Source organism: Heterodontus francisci, chromosome 19 (genome assembly GCF_036365525.1).
Source record: "Heterodontus francisci isolate sHetFra1 chromosome 19, sHetFra1.hap1, whole genome shotgun sequence".
NCBI lineage: Eukaryota > Metazoa > Chordata > Chondrichthyes > Heterodontiformes > Heterodontidae > Heterodontus > Heterodontus francisci.
This window is the reverse complement of record NC_090389.1, coordinates 82,713,630-82,737,387: the sequence shown is the minus strand read 5'-3', so window position 1 is coordinate 82,737,387 and position 23,758 is coordinate 82,713,630. Positions and strand designations below refer to the sequence as shown.

General features: G+C 41.7%; 1 protein-coding gene across 1 annotated transcript in view; it reads right to left on the bottom strand.

Moving 5' to 3' along the window:
- Positions 1–23,758, bottom strand: part of prkar2aa (protein kinase, cAMP-dependent, regulatory, type II, alpha A) — a 403,140-nt gene that overhangs the window by 15,586 nt on the left and 363,796 nt on the right. Inside the window, exons 13-14 of the mRNA XM_068052117.1 lie at positions 8,188–8,289; positions 3,078–3,152 (exon numbers count right to left, since the gene is read on the bottom strand). Coding sequence (XP_067908218.1) covers positions 3,078–3,152; positions 8,188–8,289 — 177 coding nt within the window. The remainder of the gene's footprint in view (positions 1–3,077; positions 3,153–8,187; positions 8,290–23,758) is intronic.

Below are 23,758 nucleotides of genomic sequence, written 5' to 3'. Positions count from 1 at the left end.
GATTCCAAGCCTCTGACCTGCTCTTGAAGCCATGGTATTTATATGGTTACTCCAGTTCAGTTTCTGGTCAATGGTAACCCCCAGGATGTTGTTAGTGGGGGATTCAGTGATCGTAATGCCTTTGAATGTCAAGGGGAGATGGTTAGATTCTCACTTGTTTGAGATAGTCATTGCCTGGCACTTCTGTGGCGCGAATGTTACTTGCCACTTATCAGCCCAAGCCAGGATATTGTCCAGATCTTGCTGCATTTCTACACGGACTGCTTCAGTATCTGAGGAGTCACAAATGGTGCTGAACGTTGTGCAATCATCAGCAAACATCCCCACTTCTGACCTTATGATTGAAGGAAGGTCATTGATGAAGCAGCTAATGGTTGGGCTAGGATACTAGCCTGATGTCCTGGAGCTGAGATGATCGACCTCCAACACCACAACCATCATCGTTTGTGCTAGGTATGACTCCAACCAGCAGAGAGCTTTCCACCGATTCCTATTGACTTCAGTTTTGCTAGGGCTCCTTGATACCATACTCGGTCAATGCTACCTTGATGTCAAGGGCAGTCACTCTCACCTCACCTCAAGTTCAGCTCTTTTGTCCATGGTTGAACCAAGGCTGCAATGAGGACAGCAGCTGAGTGGCCCTGGCGGAACCCAAACTGAACGTTAGCGAGCAGGTTATTGCTAAGCAAGTGCTGCTTGATGGCACTGTCGACGACACCTTCCAAACACTTTACTGATGATTGAAAGTAGACTGATGGGGTGGTAATTGGCAGGGTTGGACTTGTCCTGTTTTTTGTGTACAGGACATACCTGGGCAATTTTCCACATTACCGGGTAGATGCCAGTGTTGTAGCTGTACTGGAGCAGCTTGGCTAGGGGCACGGCAAGTTGTGGAGCACAGGTCTTCAGTACCATTGCCGGAATATCATCAGGGCTCATAGCTTTTGCAGTGTCCAGTGCCTTCAGTCGTTTCTTGATATCACATGGAGTGAATCGAATTGGCTGAAGACTGGCACCTGTGATGCTGGGGCTTCAGGAGGAGGCCTAGATGGATCATCAACTCGGCACTTATGGCTGAAGATTGTTGCAAATGCTTCAGACTTATCTTTTGCACTGATATGCTGGGCTCCCCCATCATTGAGGATGGGGATATTTGTGGAGCCACTCCTCCAGTTAGTTGTTTAATTGTCCACCACCATTCACGACTGAATGTTTATTTATTTATTTAGAGATACAGCACTGAAACAGGCCCTTCAGCCCGCCAAGTCTGTGCCGACCAACAACCACCCATTTATACTAACCCTACAGTAATCCCATATTCCCTACCACCTACCTAGACTAGGGGCAATTTACAATGGCCAATTTACCTATCACCTGCAAGTCTTTGGCTGTGGGAGGAAACCGGAGCACCTGGCGAAAACCCACGCGGTCACAGGGAGAACTTGCAAACTCCGCACAGGCAGTACCCAGATTCGAACCCGGGTCCCTGGAGCTGTGAGGCTGCAGTGCTAACCACTGCACCATTGTGCCGCCCTTGAGAAGGTGGGCCACTTGAGAGGGCACAAGAGTCAACCACATGGGTGTGGAACTGGAGTTGTACATAGGCCAGACTAAGTAAGGAAGGCAAGACTGCAGCGCTTAGATCTGATCCGTTGGTTATGGGATCGCATAGTTCTGTCTGTCGCATACTGCTTATGTAGTTTGGCACGCAAGTAGTCCTGGGTTGTAGTTTCACCAAGTTGCTGTGGGTCTAAAGCCACATGTAGGATAGGCCAGACCAGTTAAGGACATCAGATTTTTTTTTACAACAATCAACAATAGTTTCATGGCCATCATTAGACTAACTTTTAATTCCAGATTTCTTTTTATTAATTGAATTCAAATTCCACCTTCTGCTGTGGTGGGATTCAAACCTATGTCCCCAGTGCAATATCCTGGGTCTCTGGGTTTCTTTTCCAGTGACAATGCCACTACGCCACCGCCTCCCTCAATCCCTTAGTATCGATCTCTGTCTTCAATCCTATGGTACATGTGTTCCATTCTGAAGTAATCAGTGATTTCAGAATCTCCAGAGTTAATCCAGTTGGTTCATTAATGTCCTTTAGTGAAGGAAACCTGCCTTCCTTACTTAGTCTGGCCTATGTACAACTCCAGTTCCACACCCATGTGGTTGACTCTTGTGCCCTCTCAAGTGGCCCACTTTCTCAAGGGCAATTAGGGACGGGCAATAAATGCCGCCCTAGCCAGCGACAACCACATCACGAACGAATAAAAAAAATTATTCAGTTGTTCCACCAACTTCTCATGAACAGACAATAACGCCTGCCTTGCCAGAGACGCCCACATCCTGACAGTGACTAATATATAAAATTTTAAAATCAGCATCAGCTTTGAACTACCCATATATTAAACAACTGGGTTCTGGAATATTTAGTTTGAAGGTTCCTTATCCCCAGTAGCTCAGCAGAGTTAAAGGCAATGAGTGGCTGAGTCATACAAACAGGAAGATTTCAGGTCCAATTTGTAGTCCATGTAAAGTTAGCTGAGTTCCGAAGAAGGGTCAGACCCGAAACGTTAACTCTGCTTCTCTTTCCACAGATGCTGCCAGACCTGCTGAGTGGTTCCAGCATTCTTGTTTTTATTTAAAGTTAGCTGATATTGATCAGGCGCTACAATTCCTCTCAGCAACCCTGGATGAGGGATAGGAAAACGAGTAAGAGTTGCAACACCTGATTACCATCAAGTGATCACCTATTGGAAGTATTCAAACATGACCATGAGATAAGGACTCAATCAGAATTGTTGTGATGCCCCCTGCAGTTCAACAGTCTACTCAAACACTCATATGAAGAATGGCTACTTGTATGAAGGAGTGGAGGAAAACTGGTGCCTGAGTTCTGTAATCTAGCAAGAAATAAAACACCTTTCAAAAAAGGAGAAAATTGGCAGAGAATAAATAACAAAAAAAAGTTATTGAACCTGGAGTTTGGAAGTTAAGTTGTTTAAAAAAACCCAAAGAGGCTGCATCCCAAACATGTAATAAAAGCAATTTGTTACCGGGTAAACCAATTATTTACCTGTGCAATGATAAGTTCATTGTCCTGATATGATCTCTCTCCTATTACATCAACAATCTTCATTCTTTCTGAAAGCTGAAACAAAAATAATGTTTCCAAGAATGTCAGTAAAATCCAATGTAAATGACAAAGCGTAGTTAAATGGAAAACATGTAATTTGGACATTATTGCAATGTAATCAAGATAAGTTTAAATTTCATGTCCAGAAGTTGGGTGATTTTATAGGAACATATGAAAAGGAATAGGCCATTTAACTAAGAGCAAAACACTGCGGATGCTGGAATACTTAAATGAGAACAGAAAGTGCCGGAAATACCCAGCAGGTGTAGATAGAACACAGATGCTGCCACACCTGCCGAGTATTTCCGGCACTTTCTGTTCTCAGGCCATTTAACTCCTTGAGACTGTTCGGCGATTCAACGAGATCATGATTGATTTGTGACCTAACTCCACATATCCGCATTTGCCCCATATCCCTCAACACCCCTGGTTAGCAAAGATATATCAGATTTAAAATTAAGAACTGAACTCGAATCAATTGTCATTTGCGGAAGAGAGTTCCAAACCTCTACCCTCCTTATTCACGCCATTTGAACCACAGCAGTAGAAGAACCTTTTAATATCAGTCTAAAGTACCTATTACTTATACACATGCAAAACACTGGAGAAGTAAATGAGGCAGTGGCCAATGCTTGTCTTTCAAAATTGGGGAAAGGCTGAAGCTCGCTCCCACACACCTCCAAGCAGCTGCCGTAGAATAACTTTGGGTACCTTAGTGCAGCTCATTTTGCCCTGTACAGCAAAAAATTCCGTGAACCCCATTCCCCGCTCCTCCCTCAAAAAAACAATTTTGTTAATCTGACTGGAGGTAAAAATGATTTCACCTCATGTTGCATTCTGACATCCAGTAGCTGACCGAACGTAGGTAAAGATTTGGGAAAAGTTTAGCTGCCTGCCCATCTGTGGCAGTAAGCAGAACTAAGCTGGAACAAAGGGAACAAGGTATATATTCTATAGTGCTGTACTGACTATCAAATTTTAATTTATGCACATTATTCTTTTTCTGCTCTGAATAACGGGTTTGTCAACCAGTGGAATCCTTCCCTCACGCAAAAGCAAATCAACAAGAAGAAAAGCACTTAAACGTGAAGAAAAATAAGATGTTATAGTCATGCAAAATTTGCAATGGAAATTCTCAAATGTTTTTGTCTTCCAAAGAACGATAGTATAATACATTCCTTTAACAGCAATGCAGTACAGGCTTAAAGCTATAAAAAGCTTCCCAACAGTCGGTTCTATACTCCTTCTCCTTCGTTATCTCTTGCCCCACCCCCGCCTCACTTGCTTATAACCTTTGACATTTCTAATATTTGCTAGTTCCGAAGAAGGGTCACTGACTCGAAGCGTCAACTCTGCTTCTCTCTCCACAGATGCTGCCAGACCTGCTGAGTATTTCCAGCTTTTCTTGTTTTTATTTCAGATTTCCAGCATCCGCAGTATTTTGCTTTTATTGTAGGTTCTATTGTCCTGACATTATTCCTGCAAATTACTTGGGATGATCACTTCATTAAGAACATTGAATGTTGCATGACTAATTCCAACTAACTGTTTGCGGATTTTGTTCATTGCTCCACCCCCTCCTTCCCCCGCATCCTAAATTTCCTCCCTCCCTCACTTGTTGCAATAGGCAGAGACAAAGTAGGACTCCAGTATCACTTAGAAGTAACTATTTTTCACATGCGAGTCTACACAACTTGTATTTATAGAGAGCCTTTAACATAATAGAAAGACCCAAGGCACTTCACTGGAGCATTATAAAACAAAATTTGACATCGAGCTACACAGAAATATTAGGGCAGATGCTTGGTTAAAGGCGTAGGGCTTTAAGGAACGTCTTCAAGGAGGAAAAAGAGATGGAGTGGTTTAGGGAGGGAATTCCAGAGCCTAAGGGCCAAGGCAGCTGAAGGTATGGGCACTGAAGGTGGCCCAATTAAAATTGGGGATGTTCGCGATGCCAGAATTAGAAAAATGTAGATATCTTGGAGGGTTGTGGGGCTGGAAGAGATTACAAAGACAGAGAGGGGAAATGTCATGGAGGGATTTGAAAACAAGGATGAGAATTTTTAAATCGAGATGCTATTTAACTAGGAGCCAATGCAGGTCACACAGCACAGGGGTGATGGGTGAACGGGGCTTGGTACGAGTTAGAACACGGGCAGCATGAGTTTTGGATGACCTAGTAACCACAGCAAGTCAGTTGAACATCAGTGGTGGGTAAGGCTTTAGAAACAATCATCAAGGGAAAAATTAACAGGCACTTGGAGAGGTTTGAGTTACTTAAAGGAGAGCCAGCAAGGATTGTAAAAGGCAGATAGTGTTTGACTGATCTAATTGAATTTTTTGACGAAGTAATGAGAAGGTTGATGAAGGAAATGCAATGGATGTTGTCTATGGATCTTAAGAAAGCGTTTGACAAAGTAGAATATAAAAAGCAGGTTAACAAAATTGAGGGTCATGGAAAAGGAGGTTCATTGTTTGCTTGGATAAAAAATTGCCTTAAGGACCGAAAACAGCGAGCCATGGTAAATGCTTGTTTTTCAGACTGGAGGATGATAGACAGTGTTCCCCAAGTGTCAGTGCTAGGACCACTGCTTTTTCGATATTCATGAATGACTTGGCTATTGGAATACAAAGAGAAATTTCAAAATTTGCCAATGCTACCAAACTTGGAGGTGTTGCAAAGTGAGGAAGATATCAATTGACTGTAACAGGACATAGATAGGCTAACAGAATGGGTAGACAAGTGGCAGAAGGAATTTCATACAGGGAAATGTGAGGTGATGCATTTTGGAAGAATGAATAGGGAGAGGTGATATAGATTAAATGGCACAGTTCCAAAGAGTGTACAGAAACAGAGGGACCTGGGGGTTCATGTGCATACACCTTTGTTGGCAGGACATATTGAGAGAATAGTTAGCAAAGCATATGGGATCTTGGGCTTCATAAATAGAGGTATTGAGTACAAAAGCAGGGAAGTTATACTGAACATTTATAAAGCTCTGATTAGGCCACAACTCGAGTATCGCGTGCCATTCTGGGCACCACACTTTAGGAAGGATGTGAGGGTCCTTGAGAAGGTGCAGAGATAATTTACCAGAATGGTTCTAGGGATGAGCGATTTAGTTACAAGGTTCGGCTGGAGAAGCTGGAGTTGTTCTCCTTGGAGTAAAGGAGATTGTTCGGAGATTTGATAGAGGTCTACAAGATTATGACAGGTTTAGATAAGGTAGACAAAGAAAAGCTGTTTCATTGGCTGATGGTACAAGGACAAGATTTAAGGTTTTGGGAAAGAGATTGAGAGGAATGTGAGGAAGAACATGTTTTATGCAGAGAGTGGTAATGACCTGGAACTCACCACGAGGGTGGTGGAAGCAGAGATGATCAATGATTTCAAAAGGAAATTGGATGAGCATTTGAGAGAAATAAACTTGCAGGGCTAAGGGGATAGAGCGGGGAATGGGATTGACTGGATTGCTTTATGGAGAGCTGTTATCGACTCGATGGGCCGAAAGGCCTCCTTCTGTGCCACAATGACTCTATGATTCAAGTTTATGTGGAGCAGAACGTGGGAGGTCAGCCAGGAGTGCTTTGGAATAGAGGTAACAAAGGCCAGGATGAGGGTTTCAGCAGCAGAATAAACGAGGCAAGAGCAGAGGCAGGCAATGCTACAGAGGTGGAAATAGGTGGTCTTATTGGTGGCATGGATATGTGGTAGGAAGCTCATCTCAGGATCAAATATGGTACTAAGGTTGCGAAGAGTCTGGTTCAGCCTTAGACAGTTGCCAGGGAGAAGGATGGAGTCAAGAGCTCGGGAACTGAGTTCGAGGCTGAGATGACAATGGCTTTGGTCTTCCCAATGTTAAAGTGGAGGAATTTTTTGCTCAAACAGTACTGAACATCTGACAAGCAAACTGCCAATTTAGAGATAGCAAAGGGATTGAGAGAGGTGGCGGTGAGGTTGAGCTGGGTGCTGTCAGCATACATGTGGAAACTGACTCCGTGTTTTTGGATGATGTTGCCAAGGGTCAGCACATATTGGAGAAATAGGAGGGTACCAGGAACAGACCCTTGGGGACACCAGGTTAGAAAGATTAGAATGGAATCAGGCAGAGTGCAGTCCAACCTAACTGGATGACAATGGAGAGGCGATGGAGGAGGATGGTGTGATCAATTGTGTTGAAGGCTGCAGACAGGTCGAGAGTGTAAGCAGCGAGTTTTCTTTTGTCACAGTCACCCAGGATGTCATCTGTGACTTTGATAAGAACTGTTTTGGTACAATGGAGGGGCAGAAACCTGATTGGAGGGTTTCAAACATGGAGTTCTAGGAAAGGTGCACATAGATTTGGGTGGTGACAACACATTCAAGTACTTTGGAGAGGAAAGGGAAGTTGGAGATGGGTGGTAGTGTGCAAGGATGGAGGGGTCAAGGCTTTGTTTTTTTGAGGAGAGGGGTGATGATGGCAAAAAGGAGAGGGAAATATTGTTAACATGGGTACCAGCAAGAGAAGTTGGGTAGTCAGCATTTAATGAGAATAGGGTCGAGGGAGCAGGACTTCTCCATCGTCATTTATTTACTAAAGGGGCATTAATATGGTAGATGTTGCCATTCGCACCCAACGTCCATGCTTCTGCAGCAAGAACCTTGGCTGATTTCTCCATCACCTAACCCTGGCTCCTGTGGCCTTTAGAGCACTTCTGCTGATATCTTGCCCGAGATCAGATAATCCAACACAGACAGGAATTAAGCCTGGGACGTAATCGCTGTATGGCTCAGTTACCTTCCACTATTCGCAGCTTTGCCTTGATCTGCCCGGGTTCGAAGCACTGGAATTCCGTCCCTAAAGGTCTCTCGAAGTCACTCCTTAAAACCTACCTCTTTGACCAAGCTTTTGGTCACTTGCCCTAATTGCTTATGTGGTTTGTGTCGAATTAGGTCTGATATTGCTCCTGTGAAGCGCCTTGGGCATCTTATAATGCTGAAGATGTTATGTAAATGAAAATTGGTGTTGCTGCTCTTTTTTCTGTAAAATGTAAAGAAAAATGACTGTACCTCCAGGGATTTCAACAGGGGTACTGATTCAACGAATGTTTCAAACATCTTCCTCTTTTTTGCATTGTTTTTCACAATTATTCGTCGAAATGTCACACGATCCTACAAAGAAGGATAGTGAAATGAACCGATGGAAATTAAAACCAAGAGAAAGCACCACATTTTTGAAATACAGGAATACTTCAGGTTACAGGTTCCAGCCAGCTCAACCACTTTTTTTTCTTTCATCTGTGTGCAGAGTATAGAGACAGCAGCATGGTTGTGTACTAGAGGCTGGTGCCCTTATATCATCATTGAAAGATATCGCTATTTTAAATTTTCCAGGTGCTTTTTGGCATGAATGGCTGAGTCTCATTAGGGTTGACACCTGTTTTACTGCTAGATAGTCTGTTTTTGTGATGTTGATTTAGGGATAAATATTGGCCAGGGCAATGGGGATTGAAGGGATTAAAAATAAAATAAGTGTAAGTAAAGGAATATATATGTAATACATAAAGGGCTCTTTTTTTTGTTTGAGTTTTCACAGCATAATGGACAAAGTTGTGAAATTCAATTCTCAAAGTACCAGCAACAATCCCATAATACATTTTAATGGAATTACATTGATTCAGTCCCCTACGTGATATAAACACCTTTATAGTTTTAAAACAGTGAATGCTGTGGCTCACCATTGGCCACACCACCAGAGATCTGCTATAATGTATTAAAGATCTTATGTCTGCTTGCACTACAAAAATGTATTTTCTGTCTTCATTTTTTTCTAATCACTTTTGTGCAACTTTCTCATCATAAATTCTGATCTCCAAGTTTGTCATGCTGTAATTACAGCATTCAGCCAGATTGCACCACGAAACCTCAGTCTTGCATCGACCAACTCTTAAGCTTGCATTGCAGAGAAACAGCTATTCTCCAGCCAACTCTACTCCTTGGCTCCCTAAATTGCTGTAAGTCTTTTTATTTAGCTATAAATAATAATAAAATATTGTATAAAAAGGGCAGAATCTGTTACTGTACTGTGTGTAGAATGTAAATCAGAGTGCAAATTGTATCTGCTTAGCTTGGTCCAACCATCCCTCACCCACTTGAATATCTTCACCTTCAGACTATAATAGTCAATTCCACATGCGCAACACCACAGGACCTGCCTAGTAATATATCACAAATCTCTATTTGTGCACTTCTCGTCAACTTGTCCCTTTATTAACATTCATAATAAAAACTGCTTATGTAAACTTGTGATGCTTAGTTAAGCTGCAGCATTACCAGCTGCCATTACAACATGACAAGCTTGAATAAGCAGTTCCCATTATAAATCCGCCAAAGGAATTCATACCAAAAATATAAGCCAGAACGTATGACTTTAAAATGGGGAATGAGGTATGTCTGCTCATCTTGGTCTAATTGTCCCCAACCCACCAATCCCGCTTCTCCTGAAGACTATACTTAGATCCTGAATCTTCACATGTAATGTCATGGGAGACTGAACAGAGTATTTCAATTATACATGGTAGGAGTATGTAGATGCAAGGCTGTCTGCAACTGGCTACATATTACAGCTGAGCAGCAAGAGTTTTTCAGTGGAAGTACAATAATTTTAGAATTGAAGTGATAAAATATCACAGTAAAAAGTGATGAGCTGTCAGCTGCAGTAAAATGTAACAAGCCGCCACAGTAATAAAGCGACAAAGCCTCATAGTAAAAAAAGAGGCACCATATTAAAAAAGAAATTCAACCCCCAGGAGGAACATCAGAATTAATGTGGTCATTCAGCCCCTCTAGCCTGTTCTACCACATAAAAAAAGTAATGGACTCTTGGTTTAAAGAAATGCAGCCTACAGTAATAATGGCAAACCTCAATAAAAAAAGACAAAGACAAAATGCTCATGGTAAAAAAAAGTTAAACTTTGTTTTTAGAAGCCCGATTGTCTCAGCAAAGGTAATATAACGACCAAGCTCAAAATGATCAGGTTTTCTCCCATGTTGATAATCTATCACCTACATATGTAAAAAAAAAAGCAAAAACTGCAAATAAAAATTGATCCAAATACACAATTTTTTATATAAATTTAGCTATCAACACTTCTAATCATGAAAACAATATCTTCCGATTGCCTATAAAGCAACATTATAAGATTTTAACAAAAAGGCTTAAACAGTTGTACTTCAGAAGATATATAGTAACCCTCTGGGTCTCCTTCCTATGCTTCTACTGAAGTGCCAATATCAAAATTAGTTGGTACTATATTTGTGAATGCCCAGCAGATGGCGGTGTTGGAGTGGATTTCCAGTTTCCATCAAAGCTGCCAATCCAGTTTGAATTAGAAATGAAGTACTGTATAAAGAGATAAAAACAGAAAATGCTGGAAATACTCAGCAGGTCTGGCAGTATCTGTGGACAGAGAAAGAGTGTTATGTTTCAGGTCGTTGACTTTTCGTCACTGTTTCTCTGTCCGCAGATACCGCCAGACTTGCTGAGTATTTCCAACCTTTTTTGTTCTTATTTCAGGCTTTCAGCATCCACAGCATTTTGTTTTTGTACTACTATAAAGAAGGCAGATTTAGTGATCCAGACTTGAGCCAGAACTGGTACTCTATAGCACAGTAACAAGACTGCGTCAAATAAAAAGTATGCATAGATTTATGCCTTACCTAGTTCACGAATGCTTTTCTAAACTTCAGTCAGCATTGGTAATGTATGATGGGGCAGTTCATAGAATCATAGAAAGTTTATGGCACAGAAAGAGGCCACTTGACCCATCATGTCTGTGCAGGCCGAAAAGAGAGACACCCCAGCATTTGGTCCGTGGTCCTGCAGGATACGACACTTCAGATGCACATCTGGTTATACATGCAGTTACACTGCAGCTGTCAAACATTGCCAACAGTACTTGACTTGAACCTTCAGATCGAAGACAGAGTTCTGTATTTCTAGGCACTGTGCCAAGTTGTTACGATTTAAATCTATTGATAGTGTTACGACTGAGACGGGAGGAGTGCACTCTTTTTCCAGTTCCACTTCTCCGCAGGTCACAATATATATTGAAATATTTTCCCAGTTACCAATAGAGTCAATCATGGATACTATTTTTATCACAGAAAATACACCAGCCAAGTTTCTTTAATAAGCAACAAAATTATCAGTTTATTATAAAACAAGCAGGGAGTAATCAAGGATAGTCAGCATGACTTTGTCAGGGGGAGACCATATCTAACAAATTTGATTGCATTTTTCGAGGAGGTGACTAGGTGTGTAGCTGAGAGTAAAGCAGTTGATGCAGTCTACATGGACTTCAGTAAGGCTTTTGATAAGGTCCCGCATGAGAGATTGGTCAAGAAAGTAAGAGCCCATGGGATCCAGTTCAATTTAGCAAATTGGATCCAAAATTGGCTAAGTGGCAGGAGGCAGAAGGTGATGGTAGAGGGTTGTTTTTGCGATTGGAAGCCTGTGACCAGTGATGTACCACAGGGATCGGTGCTGGGACCCTTGCTGTTTGTAGCGTACATTAATGATTTGGACGTGACTATAGGAGATATGATCAGTAAGTTCGCAGATGATACGAAAATTGGTGGTGTCGTAAATAGTGAGGAGAAAAACCTCAGATTACAGGAAGATATAAATGGGCTGGTAAGATGGGCAGAGTGGTGGCAAATGGAATTTAATCCTGAGAAGTGTGAGGTGATGCATTTTGGGAGGACTGACAAGGCAAGGGAATATACAATGGCTGGTAGGACCCTAGGAAGTACAGAGGGTCAGCGGGACCTTGGTGTACTTGTCCATAGATTACTGAAGGCAGCAATACAGGTAGATAAGGTGGTTAGGAAGGCATATGGGATACTTGCCTTTATTAGCCGAGGCACAGAATATAAGAGCAGGGAGGTTATGATGGAGCAGTATAAAACGCTGATTCGGCCACAGCTGGAATGCTGTGTACAGTTCTGGATCGCCGCACTATAGGAAGGATATGATTGCTCTGGAGAGGATGCAGAGGAGATTCACAAGGATGTTGCCTGGGCTGGAGCATTTCAGCTATGAAGAGAGACTGGATAGGCTAGGGTTGCTTTCCCTAGAGCACAGAAGGCTGAGGGGGGACCTGATTGAAGTATACAAAATTATGAGGGGCATAGATAGGGTAGATAGGAAGAAACTTTTTCCCTTAGCAGAGGTGTCAATAATTAGGGGACACAGATTTAAGGTAAGGGGCAGGAGGTTTAAAGGGGATTTGAGGAAAAAAAATTTCACCCAGAGGGTGGTTGGAATCTGGAACGCACTGCCTGAAGAGATGGTGGAGGCAGGAACCCTCACAACATTTAATAAGTATTTAGATGAGCACTTGAAACGCCATAGCATACAAGGCTATGGGCCAAGTGCTGGAAAATGGGATTAGAATAGATATGTGCTTGACTGCCGACACAGACACGATGGGCAGAAGGGCCTGTTTCTGTGTTGTATGGCTCTAAGCCTTAACCAGTAACAAAGCAAAGCATTACGGCACGGACACGACGGGCTGAATGGGCTCCTTCTGCGCTGCAATTTTTCTATGGTTTTAACACACAGATTGAAATATAAAAGTTCCCTTTTTACACACACACACACACAGGTTAACCAAAAAAAGATTTACTCTTTGTTTTAGTTTGGCGTCCCAAATACGCGTAGACGGCTGTCACTGGGATCTTCCTAAAACAGTTCTTTTCAAGCGACATTGAAGATCAGTTTGGGCATGCTTTCCAGGAGAAATGCAGCAACAGGGGTTTCAGGCAGGCCTTGTAGAAGGAACGCAGCATCAATTTCTTTATTTCTTATACTCATTTCTAAGAGCTTCTCAAAGAGATGGGAAAACTGACAGGCTTTTCAAAGAGCTGGAAAAGGCCAAGATGGGTGTTGTCCTTGGCAGGTTGATTCTTTAACACCTTTTAAAAACTCTGTCCATACCCCAACTGCCTATCAAAAGCGAAACCAAAAATATCCCAGGAGTTAAGCCTCCTCACCCCCATCAATTTTGACCAGTCACTTCTTTGTAAACATCTTCCTCAACTCAAAAAAGTCCCCTGCTGGGTATTAATCTGAAAACAGGTGACTTCCAGTAACTTAAATAAAAGCAAGATACTGCAGATGCTGCAAATCTGAAATAAAAACAAAAAATGCTGGAAATACTCAGCAGGTCTGGCAGTATCTGTGGAGAGAGAAGCAGAGTTAACGTTTCAGGTCAGTGACCTTTCATCAGGAGTTCTGATGAAAGGTCACTGACCTGAAACAGTAACTCTGCTTCTTTCTCCACATATGCTGCCAGAGCTGAGTATTTCCAGCATTTTTTGTTTTTATTGCCTTCCAGTAACTGTTGTTTGCAAGCTAAGTCCAAAAGACCTTCTGATGACCTCTTTAAAAAAAAAACAAATTCCAGCATCTATGGAATCTTTTTTCAGTTTTAAAACACAAATCCTCAATTTAATAATAAAAAAAGGAAGCACTCGCAATAATAGCGTAGGTGCGTGTGTGCCCAGACTTGGTGTATGTTAAAACAAGCTCTGTGTAAATGTCCAGGAGGTCCAAAGCATGCCTGAGTAATTTGTAGACCAATTTTGATACCGCACTGCAGTTAATACACCATTGACAGTCTAACAACAAGTAGTATTTATATTGTGCGTTTAATGTAATAAAACGTCCTAAAGTGCTTTACAGGAGTAATATAAAGCAAAATGGGACACTGCACCAGAGAAGACAATATTGGGACAGGCGATCAAAAGCTTGGTCAAAGTGGTAGGTTTTAAGAAGCGTCTTTAAGGAGAAAGAGAAGCAGAGAGTTGGAAAGGTTTAGGGTGAGAATTTCAGAGCTTAGGGCCTAGGCAACTGAAGGTACAACCACCGATGGTGGAACAATTAAAATCAACGATGCCCAAGAGACCAGAATTATATGAGTGCAAATATCTTGGAGGGTTGTGGGGCTGGAGGAGATTACAGAGAGAGAGAGGAGCGAGGCCATGGAGGGATTTGAAAAATAATGATAAGCATATTAAAATATAGGTATTGCATAACCCGGAACTAATGCAGGTCAGCGAACACAGGGGTGATAGGGGAACAGGACTTGGTTTGAGTCAGGACATGGGTAGCAGATATTTGGCTGACCTCAAGTTTACGGAGGGTAGAATGTGAAAGGCCAGCCAGGAGTGCTCTGGAACAGTCAAGTCTAGAGGTTAACAAAGGCATGAATGAGGGTTTCAGCAGCAGATAAGCTGAGGAAGGGGTAGAGTCATGCAGTGTTATGGAGGTGGAAATAGGCAGTCTTAATAATGGTGCAGATATATGTTTGGAAGCTCATCTCAGGGTCAAACATGACATCAAGGCTGCAACAGTCTGGTTCAGCCTCAGACAGTTGCCAGGGAAACGAATGGAGTCGGTGGCTAGGGAATAGAGTTTATGGCGGGAACTGAAGACAATGGCTTTGGTCTTCCCAATAATTAACTGGTGGAAATTTCTGCTCATCCAGTACTGGATGTCATAGTCTAACAATTGAGAGAAAGTGAAGGAGTCGAGCGAGGTAGAGCTGGGTGTTGTCAGCATACGTGTGAAAACTGACTCTCTGTTTTCCAATGATGCTGCCGAGGGGCAGCATGTAACTAAGCAATAGGAGGGGGCTGGGGATAGATCTTTGGGAAACACCAGAAATAATGGTGCAAGAGCAGGAAGAGAAGCCATTGCAGGTGATTCTCTAGCTACAACTGGATAAGAATGGAACCAGGTGAGTGCAGTCCAACTCAGCTGGATGACAGCGGAGAGACACTGGCAGAAGATGGTATGGTCAACCAAACAGTGTGAGGCTACTTTCTCCACCAGGTTTCAAACTGCTCCCATCTGGCATCAAGTTACAAAGCAACTTTGAACTTGAGGCAATTTTAGTATTACACCCTAAAATGGCTACCTTGTCAAAAAAAAAGTAAACGCCAATTTCAAGGGAAGAAGCCAGAAAACAGGTATTTAAAGTACTTGCAGCTCATTTAGTCACAGCAAACAGATCTTTTCTAGCATTCCACAAGAGTACAGGCAAAAGCCATAGCACTATTTGGGTTGGCAGAATGGGAAGTACACGTATATTTCACTGACATTTAGTTGCAGACAATGCACATGGCTGCATACATTTTAAGCCTGACTGCAAATATTTTCCCTTTAACGCACTCATCTGGTAAGCAATAAAATCAAAGGACACACTAGCAGTACCAGTGCAACTTTATTATAACCCTGTAAGACATTTTCTTTGTCCATTGTGTGTGGCTGTAAACTATTGTCTGAGCTTTCTGTATGTTTGTACGATTTGATTTCAGCAGCTTATGATAGTTCCCTAGTTCAATCTCGACAGACAACTGCAAGCCAATGTATTATTTTACCTTTTAATGTACTATCATCTTTTAACCATGTAACTTTCTTTTATTTCTTTTGTATTAATGAATGTAGACAAGTTGTCGTGGAGTCCTGTGTGGGTGGAGTCTGTCTCACGGTGGCAACATAGAGCATTGGAGTACCCAGACTGAAGGCATCTAATGAATTGTATTGTGGGCTTGAAAACGCAAGGCAAGATGGTCAATTCTGGTCATGAAAGTGCCTCGTCAGAGTTAACAAGGTCTGCAAAACTAATTAAACTGCCGGAGTGCTAGCATCTGGCAATAGATCCAGGCCTTGCTCGTTATGAGCAAAAGAAAAGGTCTGGCTGTACTGTTATGACCAAGGTGGGAGGAGTGCGCTGTTTTTCTCCAGTTCCACTTATCCACAGGTCACAACATATATTCAAATATGTACCCAGTTACCGATGCGGCCAATTATTTACTCTATTTCAGTTTCAGAATAAAATCCACCAACCAGGTTTCTTTAATATACAAACCTATTTATTTATTATAAAAGACTTAGTCAATAAGGATGCAAAGCTTTAACACAGTTTGAAATATGACAGTAATTATATATATGCCTTCTAAGTACCCAACACACACACACACACACACTGGTTAAAGAAAAATAAAGAAGCTTGGCCAAAGTACTTGTTAATTCTTGAAGAAAAAGGATAAGATATATTATGTTCCAGATGGCATACAGTCTGGCATCTGAGTACACGTAGACAGGTCACTGGGATCTTCTCAGAAGCAGTTCGTGCAGGAGATGTCGAGAGGAAATCTTCCAAAAGCTTCTCAGGAGAAATGAGGCATCAGGCGTTACAGCAATCATACACTGGATTTTTTTGCAGGGTTTCTCAGAGAGGTGGAGAAAAGATGAGCTGGGTGTTTCTTACAAATCCGACTGACTCAAAACAGTATTCAAAAATTAAACCCACTCTTGAGCACCATAAATCTTGACATGTCACTTCTCTTGTAAACAACTCCCATAGACAGAAGGCACCTGTTGTTTACTTAGCTGAAGACATGTGACATCCAGTAAATGTTTTTAAAGAGTCCTTCCAGTAACCCTTTTAAAGAAAACAAAGTACAGCATCTATGGAATCACTACAGTGCTCCAATGAATCCATCTCCACAATTCTAAAACACGAATCCTCAAAAAATATTAAAAAATCAAAGTACTTTCATAGCTGTACCAGTCGGAAGATTGATAACCGTGCTAGAGATAACAAAGCAGAGAAACTGTCTTTGTTATCTGAAGCAGTGAGACATGAAATTCCTACATGAGGCCCAAGCCTGCAGCCATATACCTTGTTTTTCCAAAGGCCAGTGAGGTAATTGCAGACCAATTGAAGGAGTTAAAAACAGGCTTTACCTTATGTGGAACAGGGCCATAGCAAAAAAAAGTATAAAGAGCCCACAGGAGCATCTTTGCTGCAGTGATTAGAGTGGCGTGGTCAGCCATCCGGAAATTGTACACAGAAGTTTCTACACCAGATTGACCATCGGGACGGATTCCGGCTTGCAGGACTGCTAAACAACTGGTATTATCACGAGTATGTACTATTGCTTAGTGGTATAATAAAAGTGTACCACATCTAGTGGAACAACATCCAAGTTGTTGTGTGCCATTGATACTCAAAGTAAAGGCTAGAGCCTTTAGACCAGGTAGAGGGTCTTACAGAATTTGGCGAGCCAGCCAGGAGTCTTGAAGGTAAAGAAATGGCAGAACATATTATGGATGGGATAGTCACAAAGTACATGGCAGAGAAACTACCTCACAAACAGAGGTGGTTTTGGGTTATCCTGAAGGGGCTGATCCGGTAGATGAGGCAGAACAGTGGAGACAGGGCTCCACTTGTAAGCAGGCCTTGATGAAAGTAGTTTGGCTGATGGAATATCAGCAACAGTGCAGGATAGATGAGGCTGAGAAAATGAAACACAGGTAGGAACATTATAGTGAGTAAAAGAAAGTTACTGCGTCTTTTATTCAGGTCTGTCTGGATATTGGAAGATTCCACGCATGAATGTCCTTATCTGTGTTCTGTAGAGTTTACGGTCATTAACACTTTGTAGTCTAGCTTTAATGGTGAAAACAAGAGTCGGTTACTTGTTCTATTTATGCACATATATATTTTTGTGGGACCCATTACAGGAATCAATATTTCTAAGTTGTTCGGAATTAAGAAAGTGTGAATGTGATTATTTAACGTGTCTATGTCAATTTAATATTATGTAAAAGTTTAAATGAGGATCTGTGGGAACTCAATGGCAAGTTAAATGTGAGAATTGTAAGTCTAAAGGGATGTGGAATTTGTGTTAGGATTTTATTGTTTTGTAACATCTCTCCCAGGTAAAAGAAGAAAATTTTGCATGAGGTAGTGTATTTGGGTGAGAATGAGTTGGAGATTTTGAATCATTACAGAATGGGTAATGCAAATAACATCAGGAATTAGAAGCTGGTTTAAGTGGGGAAAAGGAAAGGTTATGATGAAATAAAGGAGAATGGAAAATACTGTTTGAATCTCCCTCTGGCTATGGAAAGTTTACAGGCTGCGAAAATTCTGCCACGTAATGTGTGAATGCTTGGCGCTGCTGTGTGTTTTTTTTGTGTGTGAAAATGTTGTTCTTTGTTTATTTGTGAGAATTAACTTTTTCTTTAGTTTTGAATACGCGGATTTGAAAGGTACCTGAAGAAAGAAGACAAGTGAAGCAATTTGTTATTGTTTCCCTTTTTTTAAAAAAAAAGCACGTGCTTTTTTACTCTGTGTTTAGTTGATAAACTAAGGTTGTATTTGGAGAATGTAAAGTGTACAACGTAAGGGAGCTCCTGCTTGTGTGGGGAATAAAAGGATTTGTGGGCATGATTTTTGTGTGCTTCAAATTTTAATGTGCTTTTGTTCCTGAAATTGTGATTTTTGCGGTAGGAGTTTCAACTTTAAGTTTAAAAAACACGAACAATGAGAGTTATGGGCATGGATTAGCGAGGAAATGTAATTAATAAGGTAAATGTTTCAGGTTATAAAAGGTTAAGTTGCAATTGCTGGCCAGCGTCACAACTCGAGCATATTATTTAATAAAGGGAAATTTTTAAGATTGGATGCTGCCAAATGGAATATGAAAACAAACAGTTTGAGCTTGGAACAATCCGGGTGTTTTGAACTCAAACAGTAAAAAAAAAGGGAATTTGAATAAAAGAGGTGATTAGAAATAATTGGGAGTTGTCATGTTAAAAAAGAGACTTGTGTAAAAAGAGATTTGCATGATAGTATCACACCCATCTGAGAGCTTTGCCCCACTCCCTTTTAAAACAACCAGAGAAGTTAACCCTTTCTGCTAGCAGCTTAGCTCACCACAACTGTTCATTTGCTGAATGAAAATGTACATATATTGGGTATTATGAAATTTTAAGTTTCTGAATTGTCAGATATGGCTGGACGAATTAACCCATTTGGCTCCAAGCAGAATGGAGCTTTTGTGTTTTTCTTCCACAGGTAACTGCAAGTGCAACAAGATTTCCAGCAGCTTCAAGAATTTAACAATTTATCTGCACACTTTCAATGTCACAGCATAGTCATGGACTAAAGGCTTTGCCTTTTTAATAGGAATTGGCCTTTTCTCATTCAAGCCATTTGTTATTTCCCAAAACAAAGTGCTTGAGAACAGGAGATCTGGTGTAAACACACTAACCAATGAGCATCAGATATGTCAAAACCATCAAGCCTAGGCACAAGTACATTGGAATTGATTAATTAAATTCATGAGTTGGTGTTCTGAACATTTAAATGGAAATTTAAAGTGACTTAAAAAATTTATAAGGAAAAGCCGAAGTGGTTTTTGTGAATATTATGTGATAAAGTTTATTTTAGGAAGAAATAAATTGAACATGCCTATCTGTCCAACAACACATTCAAATTCGGCATAATTTTGAAGAAAATATCGGTGTGACTTAGTAAACTACTCTTAAGTAAAAAGTGTCAAACAAGCAAAATATGGTTAATGCCTGGAATCAAATGGGAATATTTGATTTCTGGTTGGAAATAGATGAGAACATTGTATTGGATAGTAAAGCTACTGAAATAGAGTAAGAGAATCCAGTAAGGGTACAGCAGGGGGAACCTGGGATGAAATAGATGGGAGGCCACACCAAGGGTACAAACCAGGAAGAAGTTGAAGGTCATCACTCTGCTTGGACAGATTTGAACTGTCTGGTTCGGGGACAAAATAAATTAAAGGCACACATAAACTTAATGGTGGAGTTGAGGCTTGGGGCACGGTTCTGTATTATGTGCCCTTGGCCCAAGCCAAGGCTAGTGACTTTGATGTGGGAATACAATAAGGGAGAACTGAAAGAAGCATCTGATTCAGTGCAGTACAGCTACACTACAGCCATCACCATTTGCTGGACCCAAACGTAGAAAGAATAGGGTGTGTACACATGTGCTCCTATACAAGGACCGTACATTTGGGGCTCGTTGCCAGTAAGGTTATATTGTCCGAAGAACTGCCTTTGTCACCACCCGCCAGACGTAAGCAGCCACCTCCTAGCCGCAATGATAGTCAGGCAGTGGACTGTCCCAAACACATGCCTGGCCCAAAGAATGGTCTAGTGTTAATACCTACTGGGAGAATATTGTGTCATGATGTACACCATGAGGTGGTATCGGTGATGTTGAACTTAACAGGGATAGGATTACCAGACTGGTGTGGTAAAAAGACATGGAGTCTGTATGAGCGACTGTTGGAACAAGTGCTGGACCAAGCCATTGGCCTGGAGACGAGGTTAGTGGGTTGGAGACAGTACTACAAGTCTTCAGGGAATGGGACTAAATCAAGGGGGGAAAAAAAAGGGGTTTAGCCAATGATGCTGCATGGTATTTAACATGGGTACATCACTAAAGGGAATACCCATCTAGGATTTTGAGCTAAAAAGAGGACCAAATTATGACTATTCACCCGAGAAGGGTGGTGGAATAGTTGGAGAATCATACCAGGACTATCAATAAATTCATCCAGGAGGAAAGAAATGTCTTTGTGAGGCTGCCAGAATTGATGTGTGTGTTGTATATGGCTCCTGGTTGGTAGACATGAGACAAATTTACGAAGGGGAAGTGCCCTCATGGGTTACTCATGACCGTTTGAAACATTGACTAAATATGCCATCAACATCAGTGTGTGTCAGCTCACTGTGGTACAGGTATATCCTGTACAAATAGATTGTAAAACATAAAATTTTGCCTGTGTTGATCAATGTATTAGGTATCCGGATGCCAGAGTATTGTTCAGAACAGGCTAAGACTATGTATAGTATGTTAGCCACTGTAATAGTGCGACAAGCTGCTGACGCCATAGGGGCCACAAGGATAAAGGGGCGTAACCCATTTCATAGATACAAAGGAAAAAAATATTAAATGATGAAGTAACAGGGATCAATACTGGGACTTCTTTAATCAATTCTTTACATACACAAGCGGTAAACGAGAATGTGGAACGACTCTGGAGGGTTATAAAGGAGCTCACAATTCAAGCTGAGGGGGCCCAATCAAACAGGTCTGGGGCAGAGAACAATGGAAATACAATTAGATGGAATAGCGGTTCTGGAGGCCCATGCCAAGACTGTGCCACACGTATGGGCTGTGGATGGTGGAACAAATGAGACAACCTTGATCAGCTCCAAAGGGGGGAGGTACCAGATTGGATCGACAGGGCAATACCTCCCACCGATATTATCTGACAGAAATCTTGCAAGGTCGGGGTACCAGGGAAATGGAAAGTACTGCGTTTCCACCATCGAAACATCAAACTGCTATGGAAGTTGACGCTGTCCCATACCATACCCAGACTTCTGTTTTACCCCTCAACAACCAGTCACTATAGGACTAGCCTGGATAGTTTATATCGAACAGCGGGGGCTGGAAACTGTTAATGCAACTGATCAGCTCCACGATCACCTCCAGCATTATAAAGAGTCAGAGCAAGCCCCAATCCCACACATAGATGAGAAATTGAGCGGATTACGGGACAAAGTAGGTCACTCAGTGAAGCTTTACCATCAGTTAAAAAGAAAGTTAAAGGTTCTCAAGGAAAATAATGAACAGGAACTTCAAAGTACAAACTGGCGGGAAAGCTAGTGAAAGTGTAGGAATGTTCTTAGAAGATGAAAATTATACACTTAAATCGTGGATGCTGTAAGCCAATGTATTATTTTACCTTTTAATGTACTATCACCTTTTAACCATGTAACTTTCTTTTATTTCTTTTGTATTAATGAATGTAGACTGGTTGTGGCGGAGTCCTGTGTGTGTGGAGTCTGTCTCACTGTGGCAACCTGGAGCATCGAAGTATACAGACCGAAGGCATCCAACGAACTTTATTGCGGGCTTGAAAACACAAGGTGGTCAATTCTGTTCATGACAGTGCCTTATCAGAATTAATGAGGTGTGCAAAACTAATTAAATTGCAAAAGTGCTAGTATCCGGGAAGAGATCCAGGCCTTGCTCGTTAAGAGCTAAAAAAAAAAGTCTGTACCAGTCAGAAGATTGATAATCATGCTAGAGATAACAAAGCAGAGAAACTGTCTTTGTTTTCTAAAGCAGTGAGACATGAAATTCCTACATGAGGCCCAAGCCTGCAGCCATATACCTTGTTTTTCCAAAGGCCAGTGAGGTAATTGCAGACCAATTGAAGGAGTTGAAAACAGGTTTTATCTTATATGGAACAGGGCCATAGCAAAAAAAGATAGAAAGAGCCCACAGGAGCATATTTGCTGTAGTGGTTAGGGTGGCATGGTCGGCGGATTGACCATCGGGACGGATTCCGGCTTGCAGGACAGCTAAGCAACTGGTATTATCGCAAGTATTGCTTAGTGGTATAATAAAGGTGTACCACATCTAGTGGAACAATATCCAAGTTGTTGTGTGCCATTGATACTCAGAGTAAAGGCTAAAACTTTTAGACCAGATAGAGGGTCTTACACAGCCCAACAAAGATGTAAAACCAAATACCTAATTCACCTCTGAAACACCTCCTGCCTTAAGCATCTAAACCTGGCAGCTCATTCCTTACCAATCCCGTCACTACCAGAAATAAAAACAAACAAAATTATGGAAAACACACAGGTCTGTCAGTCAGCATCTGTACATAGAAGCAGACGGGTTATAATGTTTTGGACTGACTGCCCTGCTGTGTATATTCAGCATTTTCACAAATATATCACAGAAATGCTACAATGCAGAAGGAGGCCATTCGGCCCATCATGTCCACACCAGCTCTCCGAATGAGCAATTCACCCAGTGTCACTTCCCCACCTTCTCCCCGTAACCCTACACATTCTTCCTTTTCAGTTAACAGTCTAATTCCTTTTGAATGCTTCGACAGAACCTGCTTCCACCGCACTCTCAGGCAGTGCATTGAAGACCTTAACCACTCACTGAGTGAAAAAGTTTTTCCTCCTGTCACTTTTGCTTCTTTTAACAATTACTTTAAATTTGTGCCCTCTCATTCTCGATCCTTTCACATGTGGCAACAGTTTCTCCCTATCTACTCTGTCCAGACCCCTCATGATTTTGAATACCTCTATCAAATCTCCTCAGCCTTCTCTTCTCCAAGGAAAACAGTCCCGACTTCTCCAATCTACCTTCATAACTGAAGTTCCTAATCCCTGGAAATATTCTCGTGAATCTTTTCTGTACCCTCTCTAACGCCTTCACATCCTTCCTAAAGTGCAGCGCCCAGAAATGGATGCAATACTCCAGCTGAGGCTGAACTAGTGTCTTATACATAACCTCCCTGCTCTTGTATTCGCTGCCCCTACTAATAAAGCCTAAGATATTGTATGCTTTATTAACCGTGCTCTCAACCTGTCCTGCCACCTTCAATGACTTATGCATATATGCACCCAGGTCCCTCTGCTCCTGCACCCCGTTTAGAATTGTACCCTTCATTTTATACTGTTGCGCCATGTTCTTCCTACCAAAATGAATCAGTTCATATTTCTCCACATTGAACTTTGTTTGCCACCTGTCCGCCAATCTAACCAACTTGTCTACGTCCTTTTGCAGTTCTACACGATCTCCCTCACAGTTCACAATGCTTCCAAGTTTCGTATCATCTACAAATTGTGCCCTGTACATCAAGGTCTAGGTCATAAATATATATCAGGAAATGCAAGGGTCCCAACACTGGCCCCTGGGGAACT